Source organism: Penicillium mononematosum, assembly GCF_028829835.1.
Source record: "Penicillium mononematosum strain IBT 11891 chromosome Unknown utg000003l:1.0-8172316.0:1.0-8177699.0, whole genome shotgun sequence".
Classification (NCBI taxonomy): Eukaryota; Fungi; Ascomycota; class Eurotiomycetes; order Eurotiales; family Aspergillaceae; genus Penicillium; species Penicillium mononematosum.
Genome location: NW_026643273.1, coordinates 3,364,590 through 3,392,214, shown reverse-complemented (window position 1 = coordinate 3,392,214; position 27,625 = coordinate 3,364,590). Strand labels below are relative to the sequence as shown.

Genomic DNA, 27,625 nt, shown 5'->3' with positions numbered 1-27,625 from the left:
GGGCAACTAAGGCGCGACGCGAACGCGTATTCGGAATAATAGTTGATCCTGCGCCGACGCGTTAAGTGGTTTCCTTATGTAATTATACACGCTAACCCATGTAGGCAATAGGTCCTCTTCATCTTCACAGCATTTTGCAGCAAAGTAACTTTTGAGTGCTCTGCTTAGCGCCCCCACTTCCGCTCATATGGGGCACACAAATGTCAGCTCTTAGATTTTTTTACGGTGACCTGGCTGTTGAATTTAAAACCACAAGCTTGGAAAGTACGTTCATCTTATATAATTATACCTATGATCAAAGGGCAAATAGGGTAGCATATCCTTTAAAAACTGCAGGGTTGGTCAAGTCTGGTCAGTCTGGTCAGTTTGGCCCGAATTATTTGTCAGTTCTAATAATATAAGAGTCATAATTTTAAGTGGGCTTCTGCTTGAGGGTCACGGTCTTGTATTCTTATTTGTCACTCGTTGAGTAAAGGGGGTCTTGCCCAGGTGATTTGATATATCTCAAATCCCGGGTACTACTTCGCATTCCGGAGTACGACGTAATATATATTTGAAAAAGAAATACCCATGTACTCTGTAAATCCGAGGTTATTTCACAAGTGCACGAGTACGTTTATGAACAAAATATTAAGCCTTTAAGAGAATAATTACCTTTATAAGAGGGATTGAGGATACTGAAGGTAGATTCTTGGCAGAGAGTCAACTGGTCATTATTAAACTTCCAAGGTTGAGTTTAACGCTGCCGTGCCGGTTTCTCCATTTGGGTAAATGGTTGATGCTTGGCGCTTATATAACAGCTTCTCCTCCCCGGGGTGCCCGCACTCGAAGCACCTGAACCCTTATTATTCCCTCCCGGGAAATATAATTCCCACTCTGGTATTGCCTCGTAAGTTAGACTGTTTCTGTGCTAGCGCGACTCTCCTTTCTTCCGCACATTCTCCGTGACCCTCTGACACTATCATCACATAGGACTTGTGTGTCTTGCGATGGTTTCTCCCAAATCCCGAGTCCTTGGCTGGAGGAACCTTGGTGACCATCGGCTGATTATGCAGTTTTGACTGCCTCATCGTGTTGACAAAGGATATCTATGTGTTCGCTGCTCGACATGTCCGAGAACGAACAACGGTTAGTGACGACACTGACCAGGCCCAGTGGTGTCGGCCCGTCTGACACGGATGCATCGGGTACCCGCCCCCCGCCTTGACAAGCTAACCTCTCAACTTGCATGCACAAATCAGCTAAAGCTTTACATACAGTACCATCTGCCTCTGGCCAAGGCCATCAAACTGCCAAACCCGGAAGGCGACGGCGCGCCGCCGAATCGACAAACAAACCTCCCAAGAACCAACACTTCTACTTTGTTGATCAGAACTCGTCATCCAAAGAAAAGCGCGCTCATGTTATGCGCCACCATGTACAGGAAAAAAGGAAACAGCGCAAAATGTCACATGCGACACCTCCCAGAGACCATATCCCAGATTATACCTCATATCCGGCAAAGAAAGAGGCAGGAGCTGCCGAACAGAGTCGATTGGAAACGCCCTCGACAGCTGCGCAAAACTTCCCCAACAGGGAAACTTCGGTATGGGAATCCCTTTCCTCTTGTCAAGTATCTAGACTACAGCCAAGGCTGGAATATCTAGGTGTAGGCTTAGCTGCAAAGGATCATGGATCTAGATGCTAACGCTATGGTGCGTTGCAGCTTCAAATCAGATTCTCAAACATGAAACCGCAACCTCATACCCCCGTGCTACCACACATTGGCTCGCCAATCACTATACTCGATGCTTCGCGAAGGGATCCGTTCGCCAGTCTCCCAATCGAATACGACAGTATGGATGTTGAATTGGCTGACTATTGGAGGAACAAGTTGTCATACTGGTCCGGACAAAACCTTCACGTGAAAAACCAGATTTTCCGTACGGCTATGGGACACCCTCTTTCATTCAAGGCAGTAGTCCTGTCATACTGTGCGCGGTGGAAGGCACAACTGTACGGCATCTCTGACAGCACCGAAATTCAACGTCATGTTGGTCAAGCTACGAAACTCATCGATGACGCTACCTCAGGCTCGGCGCTAGTCAAAGCGGATGATCTTGCAATGGCCTTGGGTGGAATGGCCTTGCACGAAGGGCGTTTCGGGAGCAAGCAACTGGCCCAGGTATATATTGACCGTGCGGTCCAGGTCATGCGACCGCGAACCGGAACCAATAGGCCCGTGGAAGTATTTATCCACTACATCCGATACCTGATGATGCCAGAAGGCCCCGAGATCAGCTTGACTGAGCAGCAATGGCTGCTCACTTTTCTGCACGGAGCCGAAGACCTCATGCGGCAACACAGCTCCCCCGAATACCTCCTCCAAGCACCTCATAGGCTCAAGGTTTTCCAGATGGAAAGCCCTCTATTTTCCTTGCTGTCTAGTGGACCGCGGCCCTCCCAAGTGCCGCACGAGTCACGTGTATACGTCGTTCGCGGTGCGCATACCCAAGAAGTCACCCGAACGGCGGCGCTCATTTATATTACGGCTGCACTGTGGGATTTCCAGGAGTCCCCAAGTAAGACCGACCGGTTCCTTCACTTTTTATCTGCTACGGCGAAACAGCACCATCTTGATCGGGATCCAGCTTGCGAAACCCTTCTGTGGTTACTGCTGGAGGAAGGATACGATTCCGATTTACAAGACCCCGAACGTGGATGGTCCACTGGCGAGCTGGTCAAGGCGCACAAACGGCTACGGCCTGACCTCCAATTCCAGTTCAATGAGATTCTAATGAGTTTCTTATCTTTTCAGACACCTATTCGCGGGGTCGCTGCATTTGAAGAAGAGCTTCGAAGTAGTTCACATAGTTCTCAATAATTTTTTTTTTTTTTTAATTCACCTCAACCCAGCTACTACGGAGTACAACTAATGATATCAACACACAACTCAGGTACGGTTAGAATATCTTGGCAGTCCTAGAGGACCCGGGAACCAGGATAAGTCTAAGCGTCATTGAGTTCACCGCAGTGGAGACTAAGGGGGAACCTGGGAAGCTCTAGGGCTCTTTGCCCCTCTGTTCCAGATTTCCAGACAATTTGATATTCTCTGTATGGTAGTAGTATATCGATGTAGGGGGAAAAGAAAATGGAAAAATGAAAAACTTTTTTCTTCTTCAGATGTTGCCACACTTGCCAAAGGAAAATCGGGTCTCCATGAGTCCCAAGCGCATGCGTAACGCCGAGGTATCTCCACAGCAAAACCGACCCGACGCTAAACCAAATACAGTGTACCACCCGTCGACTTATCGTCACCACATCCATCTACTCTGTGTCCACCGCGACTTGTGAGATCGATCGTCATACAATTTGCTGGCCTGTGACTAGCGTTACAACGTATGTTGTAGGTAAACTATGTGTATATTCAATGTGCAGTCCTTGTTCACTTCATCACTTATTTTGAAACTAATTTTCGTATTAAAGTGCGATGTAGTGTTCTTACGGCGTAGTAAATGCAGCTCGCTTGTTGTCTAGGGGCGCAGCTGAGGTTTCAAGCTGTGAGAATGTCAACCCGTTCGCTAATTTTGCCTACGATATGGATACTCTGGAGTACTAAATTCGAGTCGCGAAGGGGGTTTCATGCCAATCTTGGCTCCACTGAACACAAAGATCTGGGTCAATCAATAGTGCAACCCACTTAGCCTTAGCGCTCTCTGTGGCGACAAATCCCGATATACCAAGAGTTACGTATTGGATCCAGCTCAGATATGAGATTATAATTTGACGATCGCTTTGTGACTGAGCGTCCTGGGCATGCAATAACACGAACCGTAATCATGTCAATAGCCGATACGAGTAAACAAAGCAAAAAGTGAAAAAGCAAAAAAAAAAAAAAGCCCCTAACACTCACACAAAAGATAACCCATGTGCTTTGTGACTCTGACCGGGTGGAGACGCAAATAACATACCCCTGGATTCTTTAAGGGCAGACAGATAAATTCTCTGGGACTTGCTCCAATTCCGAATATGTGCGACCGAGGATTCTATACGGAGTACAGTGTACGAAGTATTCCCGAGAAGTTTGTTTTGTCTCACAGCATCCCTTGCGCAGTAGCATAATTGATAACCACCCCTGTTAACTGAGCGTCATGATCGTCATCGAAGTACCTACGGTAGCTCATTTAGGTTGTACAACACAGAGATGTGTGGCTGAGGGTTGTGGCGGACTTCTCCGTGTAGGGAAAAATTAATTAAATCCATGGTTTAAAAAGAACCTATCCCATATGATTCAGCCACAGAATGGGGCCACGGGGGTCATTTGATTACGACGAACGAGAGGATCTTTGGTCGCATCTCAACCATTGTGGGAAGAAGTTTGGATCGCCCACTTACCACCCATGGATTGACTGGCGCTAGATGTGATATTTAGGTTCAATTGCAGGAGGAAAATGAGGAAAAGAATTATTAGAATAATAAAATAGCAAAATCACCAAAATAACTCGAAAATATAATCTAAGATGATCCAATTACATTGGTAGATCGCAGATCTTAGCCCCTCTTCTCCCTGCTGCCCATGGGTCCTTACCCAAACTTTAAGCTTCTCTCGTCCACGGGTTTTTCTTCCCTTATTTTTCTCACACATTTGGGGAGACTTAAACCCACCTCCCCTCCCCTCCCCTCCTCGACTCTTTACACGCGTGATTTTAATCGCATTTTGGACCTTTTGATACCATTGCGAATAACCTTCACAATGGGCAACGATGCCGTTCACTGGCAGGTTGCCAGGCAGGCGGTAAGCTCTCTTGCACTCCTAAGTAGGTAGCTGGTTCTTTACTAATGATACTATGTTGTAGAGCGAGAAGCCGCAGGACAGTTCGCCGACACTGTCTGGTCTGCTCACCACCCTAATCCCCGCCCTCATCTCCTTCGTTGTGATGGTGTTGCTCTTCATCATCCTGCGTAAGAGCAACCGCAGAATGTACATGCCCCGAACCTACATTGGATACCTCCGTCCCTGGCAACGCACCCCCGACTCTCCGACCGGATTCTGGAACTGGATCCAGGCCATGTATCAGCTACCCGATACCTACGTCCTGCAGCATCACTCAATGGATGCCTACCTCATGCTTCGTTTCCTCAAACTGTGCTCCGTCATGCTATTCGTGGGCTGCTGTATCACTTTCCCCATTTTGTGGCCCGTCAATGCCACAGCTGGTGGTGGAAAGAGCCAACTGAACATGCTGAGCATTTCGAATATCAGCGACACTCAATACGGTCGTTACTACGCGCATTGCTTCGTCGCCTGGATTTTCGTCGGCTTCATCTTCTTCATGATTACCCGCGAGCACCTGTTCTATATTAACCTGCGCCAGGCGTACCTTTTCTCACCCGCCTACGCTAGCCGCATCTCGTCTCGCACCGTCTTGTTCACGGCCGTTACTGATGACCTCCTGAACAAGGACAAGCTTCACACCATGTTCGGCCGCGACAAGGTCAAGAATGTCTGGATCGCAACTGATACCAAGGAACTCGAGGAGAAGGTCAAGGAGCGTGATGCTGCTGCGATGAAGCTCGAGGGTGCCGAGACCAAGCTGATCATGCTTGCTAACAAGGCGCGCAGCAAGGCTCTTAAGAAGCAGGGCTCGGCTGAGAACCCCGAGACTGACATTGGAAATGGTCAGTTTGATGATGAGTCTGGCTCCGTCGCTGCTCGTTGGGTGGAGGCTAAGAACCGCCCCACCCACCGTCTCAAGATGCTTATTGGCAAGAAGGTCGACACTATCAACTGGGCGCGTTCCGAAATCGAGCGTCTGTCTCCCGAAATCGAGGAGTTGCAGGCCAAGCACCGTGCTGGGGAAACCAAGCTAGTCTCCTCTGTCTTTGTCGAGTTCTACAACCAGTCTGATGCCCAGGCTTCCTTCCAGTCTGTGGCCCACAACCTCCCCTTGCACATGAGCCCTCGCTACATTGGTTTAGACCCTACTCAGGTTATCTGGTCCAACCTCCGCATTAAGTGGTGGGAACGCCTCGGTCGTTACGCTGCTACCATGGCCTTTGTGTGCGCCATGATCATCTTCTGGGCCATCCCTACTGCAGTTGTTGGTGCCATCTCCAACATTGACTCTTTGACCAAGATCGTTCCTTTCCTGAAGTTCATCGACAGCGTTCCGTCGTGGATTAAGGGTGTTATTACCGGTCTTCTGCCCACTGTCTTGATGGCTGTCCTCATGGCGCTGGTGCCTATCATCCTTCGCCTGATGGCCAAGTTGGGCGGTGCTCCTAGTACCCCCGCCGTTGAATTGACTGTCCAGAACTGGTTCTTCGCTTTCCAGGTTGTTCAGGTCTTCTTGGTGGTTACCGTTGCCTCATCGGCCACCAGTGTCGTCAGTGATATCATTGACAACCCCTCCTCGGCCGCCTCTCTGTTAGCCGAGAAGATCCCTACCGCGTCCAATTTCTACATCTCCTACATCATCCTACAGGGATTGTCTTTCAGCGCCGGTGCTCTTCTCCAGATTGTTGGCCTGATCCTTGGCAAGATCCTCGGCAAGTTGCTGGACAGCACCCCTCGCAAGATGTACACTCGTTGGTCAAGCTTGGCTGGTCTCGGATGGGGCACTGTCTACCCTACATTCACGTTGTTGACCGTTGTCGGTACGTCAAACTCATAGCCTATTTATTTGATTATGATACTAACTTTGTTATAGCAATCGTCTACTCTTGCATTGCGCCGCTTGTGATGGGCTTCGGTACCATTGGTCTTTACTTGTTCTACTTCGCCTACCGGTATAACCTGTTGTACGTGTCCAATGCAACCATCGACACCCAGGGTAGATGCTACACTCGTGGTCTGCAACAGCTCACCGTTGGCTGTTACCTGTCCATGGTTTGTCTGATTGGTCTGTTCGCCATTGGCTCCGGTGCCAACAGAATGGCACTCGGTCCCCTGATCCTGATGATCATCTTCTTGGTCTTTGTCATTCTGTTCCACCTCGCGATGAACACCGCCATGGAGCCCCTTCTCAACTTCTTGCCCAAGAACCTCGAGGCCGAGGAGGAGGCTCTGCTCGCTGCCGAGAAGGCCAACGTCGGTACTATGAACGAGAAGTCCAAGACCGAGGACCTGACCGGCGCCAGCGGATCCATCTCGGCACCCCGCGACAGCGGCGTCGCCAACGTGGACAACGGCCTCGGCAACGTCGACTCTGCCGAGAAGGGTCTCACCGGTACCTCATCGCCAGCACCTAAGCCCAACGTGTTCACCAAGTTCCTCCGTCCGGACCTGTACCACAACTACCATCAGATGCGCAAGCTAGTCCCCAGCTCCTCTGAGATCCCCACTTACTCCGCCGAGGTCGAGCGTGACGCCTACTGCCACCCGGCCATCACCTCGCAGGCCCCTCTTCTCTGGGTTCCCCGCGACCCTATCGGAGTCAGCGCCCAGGAAGTCGCGCACACCTCGCGTGTCATCCCTATCACGGACGAGGACGCCTATCTCGACGAGAAGTGCAAGATCCAGTGGAACGTGGAGAAGGGCCAGCCCCCCATCTACGAGGAGAAGGTTGCTTACTAAACGCCTTCTTTACATGTTCGACCTCGACCTAGTTTCCGTTCGCGTTCTAGTCGATGATTTGTCTCACCGGCTGGTGAATGCACCCTGTTCATATGCCTTGCATATAGACATGCCACCGCTGACCCGGTTTATTCTGTGATACCCGGCCAGTTAGTCCATGTGACTGGCTGGCTCTACCCCGGGCATTTTCTTATGTTTGTCCATCTAAGATTGGTCTGGAGCTTCTACAACTCCTGGGCCTTTCGCTTTCCTTTTCTATAATCTTTAAAGTAATCACTCGGTGCTTTTCCACGCTTCATGTCGATAATGTGTGTTGCGAGGTTTTTGGCCACGAAATTGGAGATTTTGACCATGCTTTATACGATGCTTGTTTTAGAGTATTTATTGCATGATGTATTATATTCACCCGGCCACTTTTCGTTAGGGCTATGAATGATATGGATAATTTTTCCTCTTTTATCTCTTGTTCCTCTTAGCCTTCGTGCAACTAAACATAGAAAAGGGCGTCTCTTTAGCTATATCGGGCTTGTCTTGGCATCCCTCAACACATACCCGGGTAATCTGGTCATGTTTCCATGATTGAGCTGCTACATTTGGTGAGAATGGATTGAGAGTCCCGCTGAAGATGGAATATATTTGTGGCTGGAGGTGGAGAGCTGGCTGGTCTTTGTGCAGTAGAGGACGTCAGCCATCGCGTACTCTCGTGGCATTCAATGCTTCAAGAATAAGGTATGGTGCAAATGCCAATTACAGGTATATAGACTATCCAGTAGTAAATTCACAGACGAGTTTGAATTGCTATAAGTACATGAGGGGAGGGTATCATAAGAGAGGAGATCAGCACAATACTACTACTAGGTAAACCACCAATCACCAGCGATCGTCCACAGGTTCAAACAGATCGTTCTCAGCTTCAGGCTCGGGAGGCATCTCCACAATTTTGACGCCGCGCCTCCTAACAGTGCCATAGATATGCTCGCAGGCGATGCGAGCCTGGTAGAGGACATTTGCAGGCGCAGGAACCACGCGCTTCCGATACCGACCTTCCTTTTCTTCATGATGCAAGTCAAGGACAAAAGCGAGACGCTGCAATTGCGGCAGAAAATCCTTCGATTCAAATGCGCGTAGCCAGGCGGACCAGTGCTCGGATTGACACAAAGAAGCCGGACCACGGAAGAATAGGGTTGTCAGATTGGGTGGGAGGATCTCGTGTAGGGTCGGAAGATATGATGGATCATTGAACACATCACCAACCGTCAAGTTCAGCGTCTTCAAATTCGCCAACTGCGGCAGTATGAACCGGAATAGTCCCTCGTCGAGATAAATAAAATCCAATCCGCTCGTAGAGCGGATACGGAGTGTTTGGAGGTTATTCAGCAAATGGGGCTGATCCATCGTCAGACGACAAAAAGTATCAACCGCATCGTTCTCGAAGATCTCCAGTGTGTGCAGGTTGATCTGATCAGGAGTGGGTACGTTCTCGGGGTCTGACTTTCCGTCAAGATCCGAGTGGAGCTTGTTCATATGCCTGCAGACCAGACCCGGCATATAGATCACCTCGAGCCGTTTCTCCTCCGGCATCCCCTGATTGTGCGTAATATATTCCGCTTCTATTTCTCCACGCTTCACTTGTTCCTTGTGTTCGCGCAACAGCTCCGAATTCGTTGAGCCGGCGAAGCGAAGCCCACCAGTGAGAAGCAGACTCAGATGAGCGACTCGCCCCTGGAGGATGAAGGGACTCTGCACGAGCTGGCCACATGCTGACCGTAGCTCGAGACGCCGAAGAGGCCAGTGTTGCGGAATATGTTTATCGTTAAGGTCTTCGTTGAACCCACTGTCAAGCTCGAGATTCTCCACGTGGGAGAAATGAGCACTTAGGAGTGCCCACTCCTTGTCGGAGGGAGTGTCTTCATCAAGACGGAGGTACTTTGTGTTCCTTTGTATAGATTGTAGCTGGTCTTGAAGATGGGTCTCATGGTCGGGCCCGGCTTCCTCGTTGGGCCCCTGGATCTTCACGGTCACCGGCGAGTGGGGCATGGGTGGGACGGGCCGGTCGATCGAGGTGTAGACGGAGGCGTGGATTGGACTGTAGACGACCTTATCGGCACCCGGAAGATCGAACGGTGATGTTGCAAAGGATGCAGTGAAGACTGAGGGTTTGATGATTCTTGGTCGCGACCGCAAGACTAGTCTAAACATCTGGAAGTGAGCCCTTGGCTGCTGGGGAACCACAATCAATGCAATGCTTCCCAGGGGCATAGATAGCCGGATGTATGAATTGTATGAATTGTTCGAACTGTTTACACCCTGAACACCTTGAATGACTCCGTTCCCTGGAATTTGCAAAAGAGTCCGGTGTTTGTGTTTACTCCGGATAAACCGCGTACTACGGTAGTGTATAGCCGCCAGTGCGCCATATGGTGTTTTTCTATATTAAAATTTGACTGTCATACCCCCGATTTACTATTACCTACAAATTCTAGTGATTAATCCCTACAATAGCAACTTCTATAGGGTCAATTTATATAATGGTGGTCCTTTTTAGTGGTCCTTTTTAGTAGACTTCTTAGGTAGGCCTTTTAATATCTAGTCATGTAGATATTTTCTACCCGTCTCAATTTACTAGGTAGATAGTACAGGAAAGGGCTAAAAAAGGCTTCATTTATAAAGAGAGCATTTCTGTATATGACCTTGGATATCTTAACTTCTACAATATCTCAAATTCCTATAGTGTCAATTTTATCAATTTTTATCTCTATAGTCAATAACACACACGAATACTAGTTTTATAAAATGTTCTAGCAGAATATGATATGGCGCACTGGTGGCTTCACAGGCCACGCAAGTGATATACTGAATACTAGAGAACTGAATAGCCCAGGGTGAGGTAGAATCCATTGCTCAGATAGTAACGTACCCGGGCATAAGCTTAGATATTTTCGCATGTATCTATATAATTGCCTTCGATATAAAACTATTATCCTATCCGATCTCCCCGGGAGGTCTAGCATACGACATATATGAAAGTATCAAGGGAAGACGATCTATATAAGGAATATAACTTATTATATGACATATACCCATATATATCTTCATATATATCTCCTATAGCTGACTATCCAGACTCCTTCATGCAAAATCAAACACCAGGCTTCATTTCCCGGCTTTGTCTTAGCATCTCTGCCTCCATCTTCACCACTTAACCAAGTTCGAGCATTTCAATCATCTTTGGGCTTCGAGATATCTATCCCTACTCTTCTCGTCTACTCATTTCGTCTACTCTCCTCATTCTCCTTTAGCCTTTCTTCAGATGTTCTTCCTACACCTTGAACATCCCCTGCTTGTCTCTATCTTCACCTTCACCATTCCTTACCCAGTACCTCTCTGCTTTGTGGTCACCTCCTCTTTTTCGTTCACTCTCTGTTCATTCACTCTATTTATCAAACCTTCTCCATATATGCTCCTCGATTCTTCGACTCTTGATCTCTAACCCATTCTTTGTTTTAACCACTCTTTTCACCACCGTTCAAAATATCTCCCTCATATCAACCTCCGGGGTCCCTCCTTTGCTCTGCATTGCTGCATTGATCTCTTGCTTCTTCTCGGAGCCTCTTCACCCGACTGTCCCTTCGTCCTCGATTCCTAATTCCACACACACACACACAAAGTTCTCTACTCAACCTTGTTCACTCAACTTTGCTCACTCAACCTCCTGCTTGCCTCACCCCGATCCATCCTGCAGCTTCAACATGCAAAGTCGAGTCAAAATGGATCAATCAATTGAAAATTTCACGAACTTCCTCGAGGAGGTACCAGACGAGACGCCAAGTGCTGTCAACGACGTGCAGGTAAAATCCGAGTCAGCGGATTTGCCTAAGGAACCCGAGGAGGACTCGCTGGATGGACCAGACTTGGAAGATTCTGATGATGACGCACAGTCTGGCGATGACGAGAGCTCTGCCAACGCTGAAGGCTCTTCTGGCGAGGATTTTGAAGCCACCCCAGGAAATTCCGACAATGACAGCGAGTGGTCGCCACAGAAAACAAAGATGGGGCCCTCAAGCAAGCCCAGCAAGCAAAGACAGAAGGAAAAACCCTCAACCTCATCAAGCTTGAACGCCACAGTCAAGTCTTTGATGAAATGCGACATACTGAGCGCGAATGGGAATGAAAATGATATGCAGCAATTTGCCCCTGTGTCCACGCTTAGGAACAAGGCGGAAGCGCTCGCCGAGGAGGTCGCAAAGCTCTCGATTGACGACCAACCGCAAGCTAAGAAGGACGCTGCAGCACTGATTGAGGCCTCGAAGAAGTTCGATCCTTCGGCCAAAATTTTCGACATGAACTGGAAAGTTGAGGGTCTGAAGACGTTGCTGAAACACCATCAGGTTCGAGATCTATCAAACTCAATTTGTGATATGTGACTAACCACTGAAAAAAGCTCAAGGCCGCTGCTTGGATGTTCAATCGCGAACGTTCAGAGGTGGAGCCTAATGGAGGCTTGCTCTGCGACGAGATGGGCCTGGGAAAACAGTGACAGTTCTCGGTAAAAATGAAGAACATACGGCCATCCCGCAAAGTCAGAAGCTTACCTTTTTTCTAAGCAATTCTCGCACATGAAAGAATTTCATCTCGTCGAAAAGCCCCGACGCTGATCATTGTTCCCAGGAGCTTGGTTACACAGTGGTATGTCTCATTTTGTCGACTCAAGAATAATGGATGTCTTCATTAACTCGACTGTTATAGGCTCGAACAAATCAAGCTGCATTGTGCGGAAAAAATAAGCAAAGACGTTCTCGAGCATTACGCCGGTGCACGAACGGGCCAGCGTGATGTTGCGAAGGTGATGCGAAAAACGCTTATCGTGTAAGGCAAATTTCGATTCAAGCTGGTTACTAACCATCCATGGATATAAAACACGCTTGCTGACCTTATAGGATTACCACATATGAGGAGGTCTGCGGTTCGCATCCGAAGTTGAAGCCTCCAGTAACGCTCAAGTCTCCCGAAGAGATTGAGGCCTGGAAGGAAAAGGAATACAAACGCAGAGCTGGACCTTTCCATAAGGTTGACTGGCACCGGATTATCCTTGATGAAGCTCACGCCATCAAAAACAAAGATTGTGCGACCTCTATCGCCGTTCGAGCCTTGCGCGGCAAATTCAAATGGGCTGTCAGCGGGACACCTTTGCACAAGTAAGCACTAGCTCCTATATATATAGCAAGCTTCAAAATCACCTGAAATTCTTCGTGCTGACTGTATGCTTTAGTGGCGTGGAAGAACTTTACCCATATCTGCATTTCATCTTTACATCGGAAAGGATGGAATACGAGACTTTCTTGAAAAAATACTCCAATGGTTTGGATAAAGTCCTTGAAACCGTGCTGCACCGCAGTACATACAGCACTCGGATACTTGGCAAGCCGATCGTCACGCTCCCAGGGATCAACAATCGAGTGGTGGAGGTCGAACTTTGCCAAGCTGAAAAGCTTCTTTACAGGGAGATTCAAGATCTTGGCATTGCAATGATCAATGGGTTGGCTGGTACGAAACAAAAACAAAGCAAATGCATCTTCGCCGTGATAACAATTCTGAGAATGTTCGTGAGCCATCCACTCCTCGCCGAAAAGACTCTCGAAGCCGTGCTCGATCAACGTGTGATCGGAGAGCTTAAAGCCATGGCAGAAGCAGAAGGTGTGGCCGAAACTCCATCAGGAATCATCATCGACTTGATCCTCGCTGTCGGAGACAAGGTTCCTTCCCGGCCAAGGCCTCCAGGGGACTTTCCCAAGCTTCTTGAACTATTTCACAATCATCTCATGCACATCCGTCAACAAGATGGAATGTTTGAAAAGTTTCTGCGTATGAATTGCCCTCGTTGCGAGAATCTCGTAACGGAGGAAGAGCCATTCGTTGTTACCTCTTGTCTACACGTTTACTGCAAAGGCTGCTTTGATGAACTGCCCGGCCAAGATGGAAAAACCGACACCATCACCTATGTCTGCACCTCATGCAAAACATCCATTGAGGAGGCCGGATATTCCGACGATTCACCAAAGGACTCACCAAAGAAGGGGTCACCAAAGAAAAGCTCACCAAAGAAGAGAAAGCAGTCCAAGCCGAAGGAAAAGGGCAAGAACGTCTTCAAAAAGCGCCCACAAAAGTCATTCAAAAAGCAAGTTCTACTAAGAGATCCATCAGATGATGAGTGGGATGAGCCCAGTGAGGATGAGGGTGATTGGATTTCGCGTATCGGGGATCGTATGCCATCGGCAAAGACCACAGCCGTTCGGGATATCGTCACGAGTTGGGTAAAAGATGACGAGGAAGTTAAGATCGTCATCTTCGTCCAGTTCCTAAAGACAGTCCAACTTCTTCAGCTAATGTGCGAGAAGGAGGGCTGGAAATACACAGTCGTACGTTAAAATTAGGAGAGCACCGAGTGACACGAAACTAACGACGCCAATACAGATTACAGGGAAGGTATCCCCCATCTCGCGCGACGAACGGATTGAACAATTCAGCAAGGAAAAAGACATCAAGGTCATGATTTCCTCCCTCAGGACTGGCGGCGTTGGTCTCAATTTGACCATGGCTAACAAGTGCATCCTCGTGGATCCTTGGTGGAATGAAGCTATCCAGGACCAGGTAAGGGAGTCAGATTCCGGATTTCAGAGGGATTGAAAGACCATTGGCAAGCTTGTTAACAATGAGTTGCTAGGCCTACTGTCGGCTGTACCGCATTGGACAACCACGTCCAGTGGAATACGTCCAACTTGTGGCAAAGGTATCCATTGACTTGTGGATGATGAGTTTGCAGGACGAAAAGACCCGCAACATCCATCAGCTGTTCAGCAAGGAGGCACTAAAGGAGATACTCGGTGTCTCCGAGGACGTCAGCGAAGAGCCCAATGGTGGGTTTTTGATTCCCGCTGGAAAGGGAAACAAGCATACCCAGAGCTGGAGACAGGCCGTGGAATCAGGGGTTCTTGACGAGGTGGATCCTTCGGAAGAAGATTAGGGGGGCTATCTGGTGGGCGAAGAAGAAAAGGAAAGAAAAACCAAAAAAAAAAGGATAGGGAAGAACAGGAAATGGGCGCAGAAGCGAAAGAGGTTTATTCTTATTATGGTTGCGCTATGCAGATGGCTTGGCTGGCAGGCACATACACTCATTTAACATTCGGTACTCAGGTCTGTTATTACAGTCAATGCAGTAATACTATCAGTCCGCGACATGCTTCGATCTGTGCTATGCACAACATTGTGCTCGTGCAGGTCTCATATACTTACATAGTCATAATGAGGGCTTTTAAGGCTTTTTGCCCGGCAGAAAATAGCATTGTACCAGGACATGAACCGAATCATTTTCATAAGCATTGCTAAAATTGTTTGATTTAATATAAAACTACTATCTAGATCTCCAGCACCTATTGATATAACAAGGCTGGATATGAAAACTATGTGATGTATGCAGGTTGTGACAGCTATTTATTCTCATCCTTTTAGCTATAGCGAAATATATGACGAAAACATATCCAAGGAAATACATTAAAAGTATAGTTTGAAAGACTGCTAGAAAGACCTCTAAAAGGATCATTGAAAATACATTGAAAATACATTGAAAATACATTGAAAAGACCATTGAAAAGACTACCAAAAAGACTACCTCAACAAACATAAGGCCCAGGTTCGATCTCAAACCCTAAGTGTGGTTATAAAAGGCTGTCATTTCCGCACCTTTCATCTCTCCTCCTTCACATTCCTACAGTGTCGTCCATATTTACCAAAGCCGCACCACTTTCTGTACTCTTTTCGTTTTCTATGTTTCATTCCAAATCCCAGGACGTTGCGGTTACTAAAAGCTTTCGTTTCCTTCGCACCATACGTCCTTCCTTTCTCCTTCTTCATACCCATGTTGCTACGCTGTCGTCTACACTACCAAACCAGGGCCAGTGATCATCTGATTGATTCATTTTCCCAAGTTTTATTTCAAACCCTAGGTGTGGCGGTCACAAGGGCTTTTGCTTCCTTCAATCCATATGTCCATTATCTCTCCTCCTCCATATCCCCGTTGCTACACTATCGTCTGCAATTACCAAACTCAATCCAGTCACCATCTGATTGCTTCCATTACCTGTGTTGCACCTTGAACCCGAGTGGCGCTGGTTATAAAAGGATTGCACTTCCTTTTATACCATTTATCCACCATCTCTCCCCTATTCCCTCGTTGCTACACTACCGAACTTGAGCCAGTCATCACCTGATTCATTCGTCACTCTAGATTATATCTCAAACCCTAGCTGTTGTGGGTATAAAAGGCTTTCCTCTTCTTCACACCATTCATCCTTCATCACTCCTTCACATTCCTGCTGCGACAAGTGTTCTCTACAACAACAGAGCTTACACGAGCTTATACTTTTTTTTTTTCTCATTCTTCAATTACCCCTGCCATACTCTCGTTCTTACTTCCAGCCATGCCTGACACTACCAAAATGCAATCCTCCGCGCAAAGGGAAGCACCCAGTAAGAACAGGGCTCCTGAAATGGATCGATCCCAATTCAAACTGAGCGATGGCCGTCTCACTTTCAGACCCACCGATGGGACTAGCTACGCGTCTCAAGACCCAGTTTATTCAGCACTGCAGAAATTGGGTAATGGGCAACCTTCTTCGGCTGGATTGAATAGTCCGCCGATCAAGAAAGAATTTCCCGATGAGAACGCCCAGCAAATCAAAACCTGGGACAAATTCAAGCCACCGTTGGCCATCAAACAAGAACCCGGAATCAAACAGGAACCAGACATCAAAATGGAACTGCAGGAGTTCAAACATGCTCACCGAGGCCGTCTCGTCATTGACCTTACAGAAGAAGACGATGATTTGTCAACTCCAAAACGTCCAATTCCGGGCCCGGCATTATTGATGGCAATTTACCAGCGCCAGAAGGCTGCAAAAAAACCAATTGAGTCTGTTGAACAACCCGTTGAAAGTTTGTTCGTGCAAGACGACGATTCCTTCTGGCGCTAGCTCGCCAAAGATCAGCGATCCGTTCCTTGAGGCAGACGAGGATGATGTTTCTGGGTAAGTGCCAAGGACAAATCCTCATGACAACGGTGATCTAACGGGCCTAGTTTCAATGAATACCAGAAACAGTTCCAAAGCCTGCAAAACCCCTCCATCGAACAACAAATTGAGTTTGAGAAACGGAGGGAGGAAGAACTACAGCGAAGAAGAAAGGTCAAGAATGACAAGCTCTGTGCCCTCAATGCTCAAGTGGAATCGGGAGAGAGGTCCGATGGCGAGAATATTTCTTCTGGCTTGGAAGGACAGCCTCAACCCAGAGAGTCTCAGCCCCAAGCACAAACTGAGCCATACTCCAAACAGCCTGCTACCGCAAAGCGACCAACTACAAGAGTTTCAAAATTCAAGATCCAAAAGGCCAAACGACTTGGTCTTCTTCAGTTGCTTTCGAAGGAAGGTGCTCGAAAACGTGAGCAGGCCGACGAGACTGAGGCTGAAACAGAACAAGGACCTGGCGCAAAAGGAGCGCAGAAGAAGCCTCGTCCGCCCACAGCATTGTCCAACAAAGAGATACGGAGTATTTTCAGTAACGACGATGGCCACAAAACAGCAAAGGGTCCCTTACCCCCCGGTTTGTCTCGACGGAAAAGAACAAGCAAAAGGCTTTCAGAGAGATGCTTGCAAGCATCCCAGTCGCAGAAAAGGCTGGAGCACGTGCTGACATCTCTATCTTGGACGAAGCGACCCGGACTTTCACTCCATCCGCAAGGTCGGACGGCCAAGGAAAATGGAGGGTGAGAGGGCTGAAAACATCCCTTATGGTGAATCAGGTTTGTGTCACACATTCACTTTTATTAAATGCAGTTCTGACATTCAGAATAGATACTGGCTGCCGCGTGGATGGTGAGTTCGAATTTCTTCCTTCAAACCTCGAACTTACTGACCAATATAGTGCAAACGCGAGACCACATCCAGCAAGCCAAACGGTGGCTTACTATGTGATGTGATGGGCTTTGGCAAGACTCTGTCAGCCCTAGGTAAGAGAAAGAAAAGGGATACTGTGGAAAGACACAGCTAAATATTTCTAGCATGCATCGTGAACCGAAAAGTGCCCTCTGAGCCAGAAGGTCCAACTCTTATTGTCGCCCCGAGAAATTTGATATCCACCTGGTACGGCTTTCCCTTCGGCCATGCCAAGTATTATATTTTGACGCTGAATTTCACAGGATGTCGCAGATTCGCCAGCATTGTGAGACCAGGGCAGCCGGCAGCGTCATTGCACATTGCTCCGGTTCACGCTTGGAAACCGATGACCTCGCCTACTATCTCGCACAACAGGGGATTGTGTAAGTGTCTTAACCAGACACCCTGCAACTTACTAATAATTGCTAGGTTGACAACGTACACGGAAATATCATCCTCCTATCCTAACCTAAAGCCGCCTCCGGGACTCAAGACTGATGCCGCTATCGAAGAATGGTGGGAACAAGAATATGACGGGAAAGCAGGAGTCTTTCATCAAATCAACTGGCACAGGATCATTCTCGATGGTAAGTGATTAGAAATATATACCTAATGAAACCGTGATTAAATACAGTCAACAGAAGGACACATGATCAGGAACAGGAATACCAGAACGTCGATTGCGGTTCGTGCTCTAAGTGGAAACTACAAATGGGCTTTAACCGGAACACCTTTGCACAAGTGAGTACAAGTCTTGTCTAGATAAATCCTAAAAGGAATTCAAGCTGACTTTTGAACATAGCCGCGTTGACGAACTTTACGCTCTATTTGCATTCATCGAGGCGCCCAACAGTGAACCCTACAAGGTTTTCATGCACAACTATTGCAACGTAAGTTTTGCACTTTATCAACAAAATGCAAATGTAGTAATCCTTTGCCAATCTAGGGGACGCCTGTTGCGAAAGAGCGTTTGATCAACATGCTTCGTGCCATCATCCACCGCAAGACCCACGAGAGCCGTCACTTGGGAAGACCCCTTATCGAGCTCAAAAAGTTTGATCTAAAGGAGGTCAAGATTGAATTCTACCCAGTCGAAAGACAGATCTACCACGCAATCGCGGAGAGGTTCCTCGCGAAAGTCAATGGTGAGCCTGCAACCCATCTGAAGTTGTAATACATTGAATTCGCTGCTAAAAAATGCTTCAGTTACTCGAAAGCAAAAGCAGAAGAAGTGCATTTTGACGATGATCCTGAAGCTACAGATGTTCTCCAGTCATCCACTTACCGCAGAAGATTACCTCAAGCGAGTGTGCTATTCCGACAGCGCGCTAGATGCAAAGCTGAAGGGTTGGATAAAAGACGAAACGAGTCCAGGAAAACCATCCCCATCAAGCATAATTGCAAAATGCTGCATTGCAGGGAAATACCAGACTAGTATGCCTGTGGTTCCGTTGAGATCTCGAGCAGCAAGCGAAAGTCTTCGACCACGGCCGGCTGGAAAACTCGAAGACCTCGTTGATAATTTCAAAAAGAAGATCGAAGAATGTAACAAAGCCGGCGCATTCTACGAAGTTGATAATCGGGTATGGTTTTGTCCTGGCTGTCGTGGTCTCCCAGCAAAGGCCATTATCACTGACTGTCAACACCTTTATTGCGAGGAGTGTTTCGACGCACTCGCTGACAAGGAAGGGAACACCGATGGTGTCGCTCGATTGTGCCGCCGTTGCGTGGAGCCTATCAAAACCGCTGCATTCTACGGAATATACGATGACGATGACTTTGACACACCTCAACTGGATGATGCCGAGTCTTCTTCTGTTGGACCGGCCAGCCACCGAAAGCGACCAGCGCCATCAGGTACGAGAATGCCAGAGAATTCTCAAACCAAGAAACGCCGGAAGGGTAAAAAGGATGGGCAGACTTTTACAGAATGGTTGTTGGCCGACGGAAACCCAACATCTAGCGATGATAGCAACGAAGAGGAGAGCCGAGACGAGGTGGAAGATGAAAGCCCTATTGAGGGCGATGTTCCCAATGAGGAAGAGAACGATAAAGGACAAGATTGGATAGCGGCATTCGGGAAATCCATGCCAGGCTCCAAATTCGATGCAATCACGTCTCAAGTGAAAAAGTGGTTCGAAGAAGACAGCACGGCCAAAATCGTGATTTTCACACAGTATGTCAACAGCGCCAAGCTTCTAGGATATCTGTGTAAAGAAAATGGCTGGAGTTACTCTGAGGTAAGGCTTTCCACCGCAATTAACCAACACAGCATATATAACTCGATTTGACCAGATGACGGGCAAAATGGCCAATAGGTCACGGGAAATCCACCTGGACAGGTTCCGGACGGACGATGAATGCAAGATCATGATTGCTTCGATCAAAACGGGTGGTCTAGGTCTTGATTTCTCCGTGGCCAACAAGTGTATCCTGGTTGATCTATGGTGGAACGAGGCTGTCCAAGACCAGGTAAGTGGACGGGCGTGAATCGAGAGTTGGAGATACCAGTTTCCTAACCGAAATGGTAGGCATTCTTACGTCTTTGGCGTCTTGGCCAACAGCGCGATGTCGAATGTATCGTGCTCATGATCAAAGAATCCATTGACGACTGGATGATGGGTACCCAGAAAAGGAAAGCCAAGGATATCAGCGAGGTCATGAGCCAGAGTGTACTCATGGACCGAAACACACTACGAGAATTGCTGGAGATGTTCGGTGAAGTCGATGATGACCCCCAAAAGGGATTCCAGGTCTATTTACCGCCGAAGGATACTTCCAAAAATTCCTCGAAGACAGCCGACAAAGCAAAGGCTGCTAAGAAACGGAGTTAGCTTGCTGCACTCTTCACAGAAGAAGCGAACGAAGAGAAAACAGACGACCAGTCCCGACGGATATAGCAGGACACCAAAAAAAGAATGAAAACCCCAACAAGACCATCAAAAAAAGGAAACATATGGATCATGGCATTCTGCATGGCAGGATGGGTTCGAGATCAGCTGCTTGAGCGCTGAAATGCTCATTTACTTTACTGGGAGGGATGTTTTCCAGGACACTCAGTGTACCTAGGTAATAACAGAAGCGACGCCCGCTTTTTGCTGATCAACATGGATAGTCCCTAATATCACATTAGGCTTACTCGACTTATGCAAATAGGATAAGCTGTACTGGCTGTGTCTACCATATTGGTTGGAAAATAACAGCAAAGATTCATCGGCTATCAATAGACTACTCATACACGCCGTGAATCGTGAAAGCAAATTCGAAGAAAAGAACACAACCTGAAGATTGCAGGTTGTGCAAAACAAAGTCAAGATGTTCGCAAGATAGCGTGGAGATTACGAGGTCATAACAGTGTTAAATCGTGATCTCAGGTCAAGAAGCCGTATGTTCCCAGATTAATGCTCCTGCTCGTGCTCCTGCTCCTGCTCCTGCTCCTGCTCCTGATCATTCTCCTGATCGTTTTCCTGATCGTTTTCCTGATCGTTCTCCTGTTGCACCTGCTGTCCTTGCTGGGGCTCCTCCTCGTTTTCCTCGGAAGTGGCAGAGCGAGTATCTTCGTTGTCCTCGGGAGTCGCAGAGCGACGTTGCTCGTTCTGCTCAACAGGGGTAGGACGATCCTCACGTCGCTGGAAAAGGACGCGGCGAACATCATTCAAGTCGGTACGAGGGCGAAATGGGGTGTCATCACGCACTTGGTAACGGTTAGACCGGATTCTGGCTCGTCCTCGTCGGTGCATCGCCTCATTTTGCTCAATATCCCGCAGCTGGCGGTCGGTCAGACCATTATCTTCCTGACGGACTTGTGTCTCATCGACCCAAAGGGTTCGCAGGACCTGTCGACCACGACGCATGGGAGGCTCAGGGAGCGGGGTGTCCTGAGGCGGGACGAAATCGGACATCTGACGGTGAAGTGGAAGACCGAAGGCATCGCGAGGGCCGGTGGAAGCTTCGTTCCAAGCGAGGTTAGGCATGGTGCTTTCTTCCTCTTCGCCAGAGCTTCCCAAGTCGGACTGAGTAAGGAAAATGTTCTCTTTATCCTCTTCCAGAGGGTTGAGTGGTTGCTCCATAGGGCTGGGATTGGGTGTCTCTTGACCCGGTGGGTCTTCGTAAATGGTGAAGTGGAGGTTCGAGGGACGGTAAGATTCCCAAACGCGCGAGCTGAAGTTGTTCGTTTCACGTGGCGGATCGGGTAGCTCCTCAGTGTCTAGAGGAGGCATCGAATTGAGAAGCTGACGTTTGGCGCGTGGAGAGAGGCCAGACACTTCGGTCCCTAGATTCGGACCAATGAGTTTCTCATCCAATTATTTGGGAGTAAACGGAAGGTGGGATGAATGGGAGTAAACGGAAGATGGGATGAATGGGAGACTTACCAAGCCGGGTCAGGCGAGGGTCATCAGGTGGGGAGGCGCGTGTAAAGGTCAGAGAGTTCCAGTACGCAGCAGACAAGTACCAAGCGGAAGGTCCTACGTCCTTAGGAGACTGATGTTCCTGCGCGTGCGTGGATGCAGTGTGACGCTTGCGCTTCACCCGGGTAGAGCTGGACTCAATGAAAGGGTCCTCGTCAAAGTCGTTTTCCACAGAGGGTAGCACGTATGGAACGGCAGGCTTGGTGCGAACGTGAGCAAGCTATGTGAATGCCGAGAGCAAACGTTAGCTTGACATGCATAATGCGCGGGCGAGGAAAGCGCCGAGACGTTGACTTACCCCATCGTCGTCTACTTCAATCCTCAGCTGCACGTCTGCGGGATCCATCTTGACAGCCTATCCGGCCATTCAATTAGCAAATGCCCTTCGCGATGCGAGTCTTACCATCAGGGATGTCTCCATATAGCCCAATTTGTGTAAATTGTTAATTTTTGAAGAGATATCATACCTTCGAACAAGGTAGGTAGCAATAACTTTGATTCGAACGATCAAGTATTCGCCCTCGCCGGTTGGCTCGAGCGCCTCGACCTGTATTTCGAGTATGTTAGCATGGGATCGAACGACTAAAGACCGGGTTCAATGCGAGGGGATACTTGGCTGTTTAAATCACAATACAACGAAACCTGAAGCTGGATTGTCTGTAGCTGTCCTCGATACTCGGCGGCCTAACCCTGCACACTTTGGCGTACAAGGTTTTTGGGCTGCGTCGGATGACGAGGAAAACAATACAGAATGGAGAGACGGAATTAGTTTATTATTTCTGTGAGGCATCTGGACCTCGTCGTTTGTCGCTTAGTCGTCGACACTTAGTCGTCGTATTTTGTAGCCCTCCCGAGGTCCCTGGAGATGCTGAGTCGTTATAATCCTTATACATAGGCACGCTTAATATGTAATTCATAGTATCTGCAGTTGAGGATTTATTTATTCTATTCCTTTTAGAAAGAATATTTGAAATGTCTTAGTAGATCATATAACTGTGCAATGCTGAATGATATGATCTTATACTTCGCAATGGGGCAAGGTTTGTCACGTGCAGTGCATGCTCACATTCTACAACAGACTGGTTGACTTGTATAGAGTAATCACTGCATCGAATTTGATCATGTCTTTGGAAAGTCTGTTTAAGAAGTCTTGAAGATTGAGCCGAGCCTACATTGACAATGTATCTATCTGTTGTAGTGCATTTACTACCTAGGTAGGCTGACCGTCTTTAAACACATAGGTTTCCGCGCTCTCTTCCCTCCTGATGTGCAATTTACCGACAAGAGATTTGCCGACTGGAGTTTGGCAAGACCATCCAAGTATGTACAACGCACGGAGTAGCGGGACAGACCCCTGAGTGGGCCTGGTGATCGGCATGGCCATTTCTTTAGCTTAAGTGTACTCCAATGAAATCTTTGGTGCAATTGGAGGAGAAGCTCTGAAAAGTAACGAAGGATGTTCAGGCTATATCTACCATCCAAGTCTTAGTCTCCTTGTATTATAGACCTTTAGCACATGTGCATTTATTGAACAAAATAACAGGCGTAATGACTGTCTGTGATTTGCTTGTATAATGCTAACTGAGTTTACAGAGTCAAAAACTATACTAAGGCTAAAGGGTATATAGGATTGCGAGACAAAAGAAAATAATTGTACAGGGCTTGCGCTATTATAGATTTACAGTTTAATATCAACCCTTCGTTCTTCAATATAATAGGTATAATAGAAAACGGCCAGACTGTATTTAAGCAACTGGCAAGTAGAGAATCGGTTCCCGAGACTCTGGTCACCGCCGTCGCCACAAGGTGGCTTGTGTGCTTCTCCTCATCCAACCTCTTTTCCATAACCCACCCAACGCTGCCTGCTTTCTATTCACCATATTTCGCTTGAAATATTCCATTCCCATATCCTCTTTTATTCCTCTATCCGGCTTTGTTACTCCAACCAATGAACCGGTCATCACTGTGAAGAAGACCACACACACACACACACACAACCTCACAGACCGAGCCGCCATGGCGCGACGGTACGAGATCGACGAGCTGATATGGCTCCGCGGCTCGCCCCTTGTCGCAAAGCCTCCTGGCCTGCCTCCGATTGAAGAGTGGATGTACAGTGGCTCCAATCCTTACAATTCTTCGGCTGTCCCGCACCGCCAACCTCCAAGACTGACCGTAACCTCTAGGCCTCAACCTGACCCGACAACCACACAACGCAAACCCCATGGCACCCGTGATGCCAACAATCCGACTGAGACTGGCACAAACAGAAGGCCCAGCTTTTTTGAAGCCAAACATATCTCGCGGGGATCTAATTCTGGTATTATTATCTCCCTTTCTGTGGATCATCAAGTATCCCGATAGATCTGCCATGGAAGCACTTACTAATTTGGATTTCTTCTGTTTCCAGAGGACATTGTACTCGGCCCCCCGAAAACCGCCTTCGCCTCATCTCGCATCGGCGGCAAAGGCTCGTTGGATCTGACAGATCGACCAGCGGCGCGGCCCAATGATTCGGATGAAACGAAGAACGACCGATTCAATTTCAGAGACAGGTTGTTTAAGGACCGCGATGCCCCGGATAAAGAGTTAGATAGACGGGATGCCAAGTCAGGGCCATTGGCTGGCCGGCGTGGTGAGCGAGAAGACTGGAATGCTGGGCGCCCACGTCGCACATTTGGCCCGGATGAGCAGGAGCGTAAGCCCAGACGAAACGGCGAATTTGACAGATGGGAAAACAAAGAAGGACCCCGCGATTCCAATGCTGAACGAATTCCCCGCGACAAAGATGGCCGATTCCCCACCCGGAAAGAAGGACAGCCCCCACGGTCCAAATATGAAGGAAGCTGGTTCCGCGATGAACATGCCCCAGAGGGTGCTGATGCTGATGACGACAAACCGCCGTTGCGCAACCGAGAATGGCGCCAAAACCAGACCCGACACGGCACCGAGCGCGAGTGGAACCGCGGCGCCAAATTTGAACAAGAACCTGAATGGCTGGATGCCAATGACCGAGACGAACCACGACGAGTACACACCCAGGAGGATTTTGAACGCTGGAAAGAGCGTATGAAGGCTGGATCGGGACCATCCGCACAAACCCCGGCACATGCCGAGGAGAAGAGAGAAACACACGTTGAAGAGCAAAAGCCGGAGACCCGTCGTACTGATGGTGAGATCTTCAGCAATTCCGGTGCTCAGTTCATGTCCGACGAATCGATGGAACGATTCTTTGGGCTCCTGGGTGATTCCAAGGCTCAGCCCCAGACCCCAGAAGTCAGTACTCCTATGGCTGCCGATCCAGTCGCTAAAAAGGAACCCTCCCCCTTTCCCGGAAAGACCGGAAAGTCATCTCGTTTTGCAGGTCTCTTTAGCCCCATGCCAGAGAGCCCTGCCAAAGAGCCCGAGCCGATGCCTTATTTCAGTGCCCCACCCCAGTCCCAGCAATATCAACAGCCCCAGTCGGCGTCTGAGAGTATGCCTTTTCCATCCCACAATGCGGACCAAGAAGGATTCCAGCGCATTCTGCAGATGCTTGGTGGACAACGCTCGGAGAATTCTACGCCTCACGAAATGGGTTTGGCCCAGCAGCAACGGAGTATGCCCATGATGCACGCTGAGCAGCAACATGCCGCACTATCTCTGTCATCCCCTTCCAGGGAACCCCCCTCACCGATCTGATTATATGGGCGCTGGCCCCGAGAACCCCATGGCCCAAGTTGGCCCCAAGGATCCCCAGGCGCTGGAGAGGGCGCACTTGCTTCGTTTGATGCAGCAAGTCCGAGTCGGTCCACCGTCTGCGGGTCATCTATCCCAGCAGTCTCCCAACCCGGGTATTGCCCCTCCTCCAGGTCTGATGCCAGAAGGCATGCCACGCCCTCCGCCAGGGCTTTCTGCCCAAAAGACGCCGACTTTCCTCGATGACCCAGCAATTGCAAACATGCAGCGACCAGACAGCGAGCACCTCCGCCGGCGACCCGCTAATGGTCCGCCTATGGGATTCTTTGACGATATGACATTCCCCCAGGGTAATCAAGGTCCTATGACTCCGGGTGGCTCGCGGCCTCCTCAAGGCGCAAACCAGCCTCCCATGCCGCTTCAACGACCCCCCAGGCCTCGAGCATCTTCCACCTCCTGGATGGACCGGCCAGCCTGTCCCGCAGCAGGGAAATGTACCAAGCCCTATGGGCCCTCCTGGAATAACCACCCCGGGCCGCGGCATGAACCCCAACTTCCCTCCTGGCATGCTTCCTATGCCTGGCAACGCGCCTGCGATGAACGAGCGTCAAGGATTCCCTCGCGGCCTGCCTCCAGGCATGATGCCACCTCCGGGTTATATGAATGGTCCTCCCCCCGGGCTTCCCTCCTATGCCACCCAACCCCGAGGCTATGATGGGACTAGGTCCCGGTGGCCAGGGGCCCTTTGGACCTGGCAATCCTGGTCCACAGGGTCCTCCCCCCTCATCTAGACACCTCCTGGAGATGTTCGGCCAGTCCAACGGCGGCGATTCCCGCGGCGGCATGGTCGGTCCCGGCCAGTTCAGATAAACGGAAAATATTGGAAAAGGATTTCTATCGCCTCGATTACATTTACGCACCATTTACCACTGCCCAATGACCATTTATGATTATTTACGCAAGCTTGGTGAAGCCGATGTACAGGGGCTCGTGGTTCTCGTTTTTCATTTTCCTTCCACCCAGAAGATCCTATGGCAGTGTCGCACATCCTCGCGAAGAGAACAAAATACCCATTTTCTTGTTTGTTTTTCCTTCCCTCGATGTATTTGCTCATGCCCCTTTTCGGCAAATGATGACCGTGTTCAATAATTGCCCCTACGCCTCCACGTTTGAGCCTTTGCTGCGTTGGCTTTCTGGTGTGATCTTGCTGGATCTATTACCGGGCTTTTTCTTTGCCTCCCCCCTTCATATTTTCCTGGTGTTCTTGAAATCTTTCAAGGGGTGATGCGTCCATGCTGGGTCTTCTGGTGATGGATTTGATGAGTATAGTCTTGACGACTATGACTGGGGGTTGACAATATGTGTCGATAAGGTGGTGGATGGATGGTCTTCAACTATGACTTTATTGGGTCGCTGATCTTCGCTGGTTACCGGTAGATCCATTGTTTCCATAGATAGCTGACCAGCCTTAATTTATCCATCACTTTATTCGAGAATCTGGTCCTCGTAGGAATTTTACAGATTCAATATATGAACGGCCGATACGTAATATGTCTGATCGTACATGGTGTTTCAAACCAGTGAAAACTGGTGTCCACGACGTCTTAACTCCCTTACATGCAAAGATGCATCTACTCTAGCATACTAGAAGAACATAAAAGTCTGAGAAGGGAGTATATTAGCCATTAGGTCCAAAACCGCTGTACCCCTATAAGTGTCCAGCAGCCTGGGAAATTCCCACTAGAGACTGTCCAGGCCACTCCGTGTGTTTTGGGTAAATGTTTGCTGTTCATGACATCGTTACTCTTGAGTCCATATGTATGTATTTATGCGATTAATCCCCAATGGTTTGATATCGTACTATTCCACTGCCGATTCCAGAGCTTCTTTTGCAATATTTATTCCTATGAGTTCTCTGTAGGAGACTTACACTAGATTGCCAAATTCCTATCATTACATAGCATTGTGCACAATACAACCCTTACACCTTCAGCACACTT

The 27,625-nt window shown here is 48.6% G+C and overlaps 7 protein-coding genes across 7 annotated transcripts; 5 read left to right on the top strand and 2 right to left on the bottom strand.

Annotated features, from left to right (window-relative positions):
• Nucleotides 1-1,108: 1,108 nt before the first annotated feature.
• Nucleotides 1,109-2,863, top strand: N7519_006267 (uncharacterized protein; the record flags this gene model as incomplete). Its single annotated transcript, XM_057293043.1, has 3 exons — nt 1,109-1,187; nt 1,260-1,585; nt 1,706-2,863. The coding sequence occupies 3 exons, from the start codon at nt 1,109-1,111 to the stop codon at nt 2,861-2,863; spliced, it is 1,563 nt and encodes a 520-aa protein (XP_057147854.1).
• Nucleotides 2,864-4,732: 1,869 nt separating this feature from the next.
• On the top strand, nt 4,733-7,555 carry N7519_006266 (uncharacterized protein; the record flags this gene model as incomplete). The annotated part of the gene is made up of 3 exons (XM_057293042.1): nt 4,733-4,774; nt 4,836-6,636; nt 6,690-7,555. The coding sequence occupies 3 exons, from the start codon at nt 4,733-4,735 to the stop codon at nt 7,553-7,555; spliced, it is 2,709 nt and encodes a 902-aa protein (XP_057147853.1).
• Nucleotides 7,556-8,425: 870 nt separating this feature from the next.
• Nucleotides 8,426-9,754, bottom strand: N7519_006265 (uncharacterized protein; the record flags this gene model as incomplete). Its single annotated transcript, XM_057293041.1, has 1 exon — nt 8,426-9,754. One exon carries the CDS (start codon nt 9,752-9,754, stop codon nt 8,426-8,428), a length of 1,329 nt encoding a protein of 442 aa, XP_057147852.1.
• A 1,550-nt stretch (nt 9,755-11,304) lies between these two features.
• On the top strand, nt 11,305-14,576 carry N7519_006264 (uncharacterized protein; the record flags this gene model as incomplete). Its single annotated transcript, XM_057293040.1, has 8 exons — nt 11,305-11,943; nt 11,997-12,088; nt 12,179-12,241; nt 12,302-12,421; nt 12,493-12,750; nt 12,825-13,971; nt 14,027-14,203; nt 14,277-14,576. 8 exons carry the CDS (start codon nt 11,305-11,307, stop codon nt 14,574-14,576), a joined length of 2,796 nt encoding a protein of 931 aa, XP_057147851.1.
• Nucleotides 14,577-16,029: 1,453 nt separating this feature from the next.
• Nucleotides 16,030-20,372, top strand: N7519_006263 (DEAD/DEAH box helicase; the record flags this gene model as incomplete). Its single annotated transcript, XM_057293039.1, has 15 exons — nt 16,030-16,520; nt 16,582-16,635; nt 16,686-17,206; nt 17,269-17,405; nt 17,458-17,478; nt 17,528-17,612; nt 17,664-17,745; nt 17,802-17,921; nt 17,968-18,125; nt 18,180-18,279; nt 18,341-18,428; nt 18,485-18,683; nt 18,745-19,778; nt 19,834-20,010; nt 20,070-20,372. The coding sequence occupies 15 exons, from the start codon at nt 16,030-16,032 to the stop codon at nt 20,370-20,372; spliced, it is 3,570 nt and encodes a 1,189-aa protein (XP_057147850.1).
• A 564-nt stretch (nt 20,373-20,936) lies between these two features.
• Nucleotides 20,937-22,737, bottom strand: N7519_006262 (uncharacterized protein; the record flags this gene model as incomplete). The annotated part of the gene is made up of 5 exons (XM_057293038.1): nt 20,937-21,811; nt 21,912-22,167; nt 22,246-22,302; nt 22,351-22,494; nt 22,582-22,737. The coding sequence occupies 5 exons, from the start codon at nt 22,735-22,737 to the stop codon at nt 20,937-20,939; spliced, it is 1,488 nt and encodes a 495-aa protein (XP_057147849.1).
• Nucleotides 22,738-23,963: 1,226 nt separating this feature from the next.
• Nucleotides 23,964-26,495, top strand: N7519_006261 (uncharacterized protein; the record flags this gene model as incomplete). Its single annotated transcript, XM_057293037.1, has 5 exons — nt 23,964-24,267; nt 24,358-25,545; nt 25,607-25,975; nt 26,061-26,291; nt 26,350-26,495. The coding sequence occupies 5 exons, from the start codon at nt 23,964-23,966 to the stop codon at nt 26,493-26,495; spliced, it is 2,238 nt and encodes a 745-aa protein (XP_057147848.1).
• Between the last annotated feature and the right edge of the window lie 1,130 nt (nt 26,496-27,625).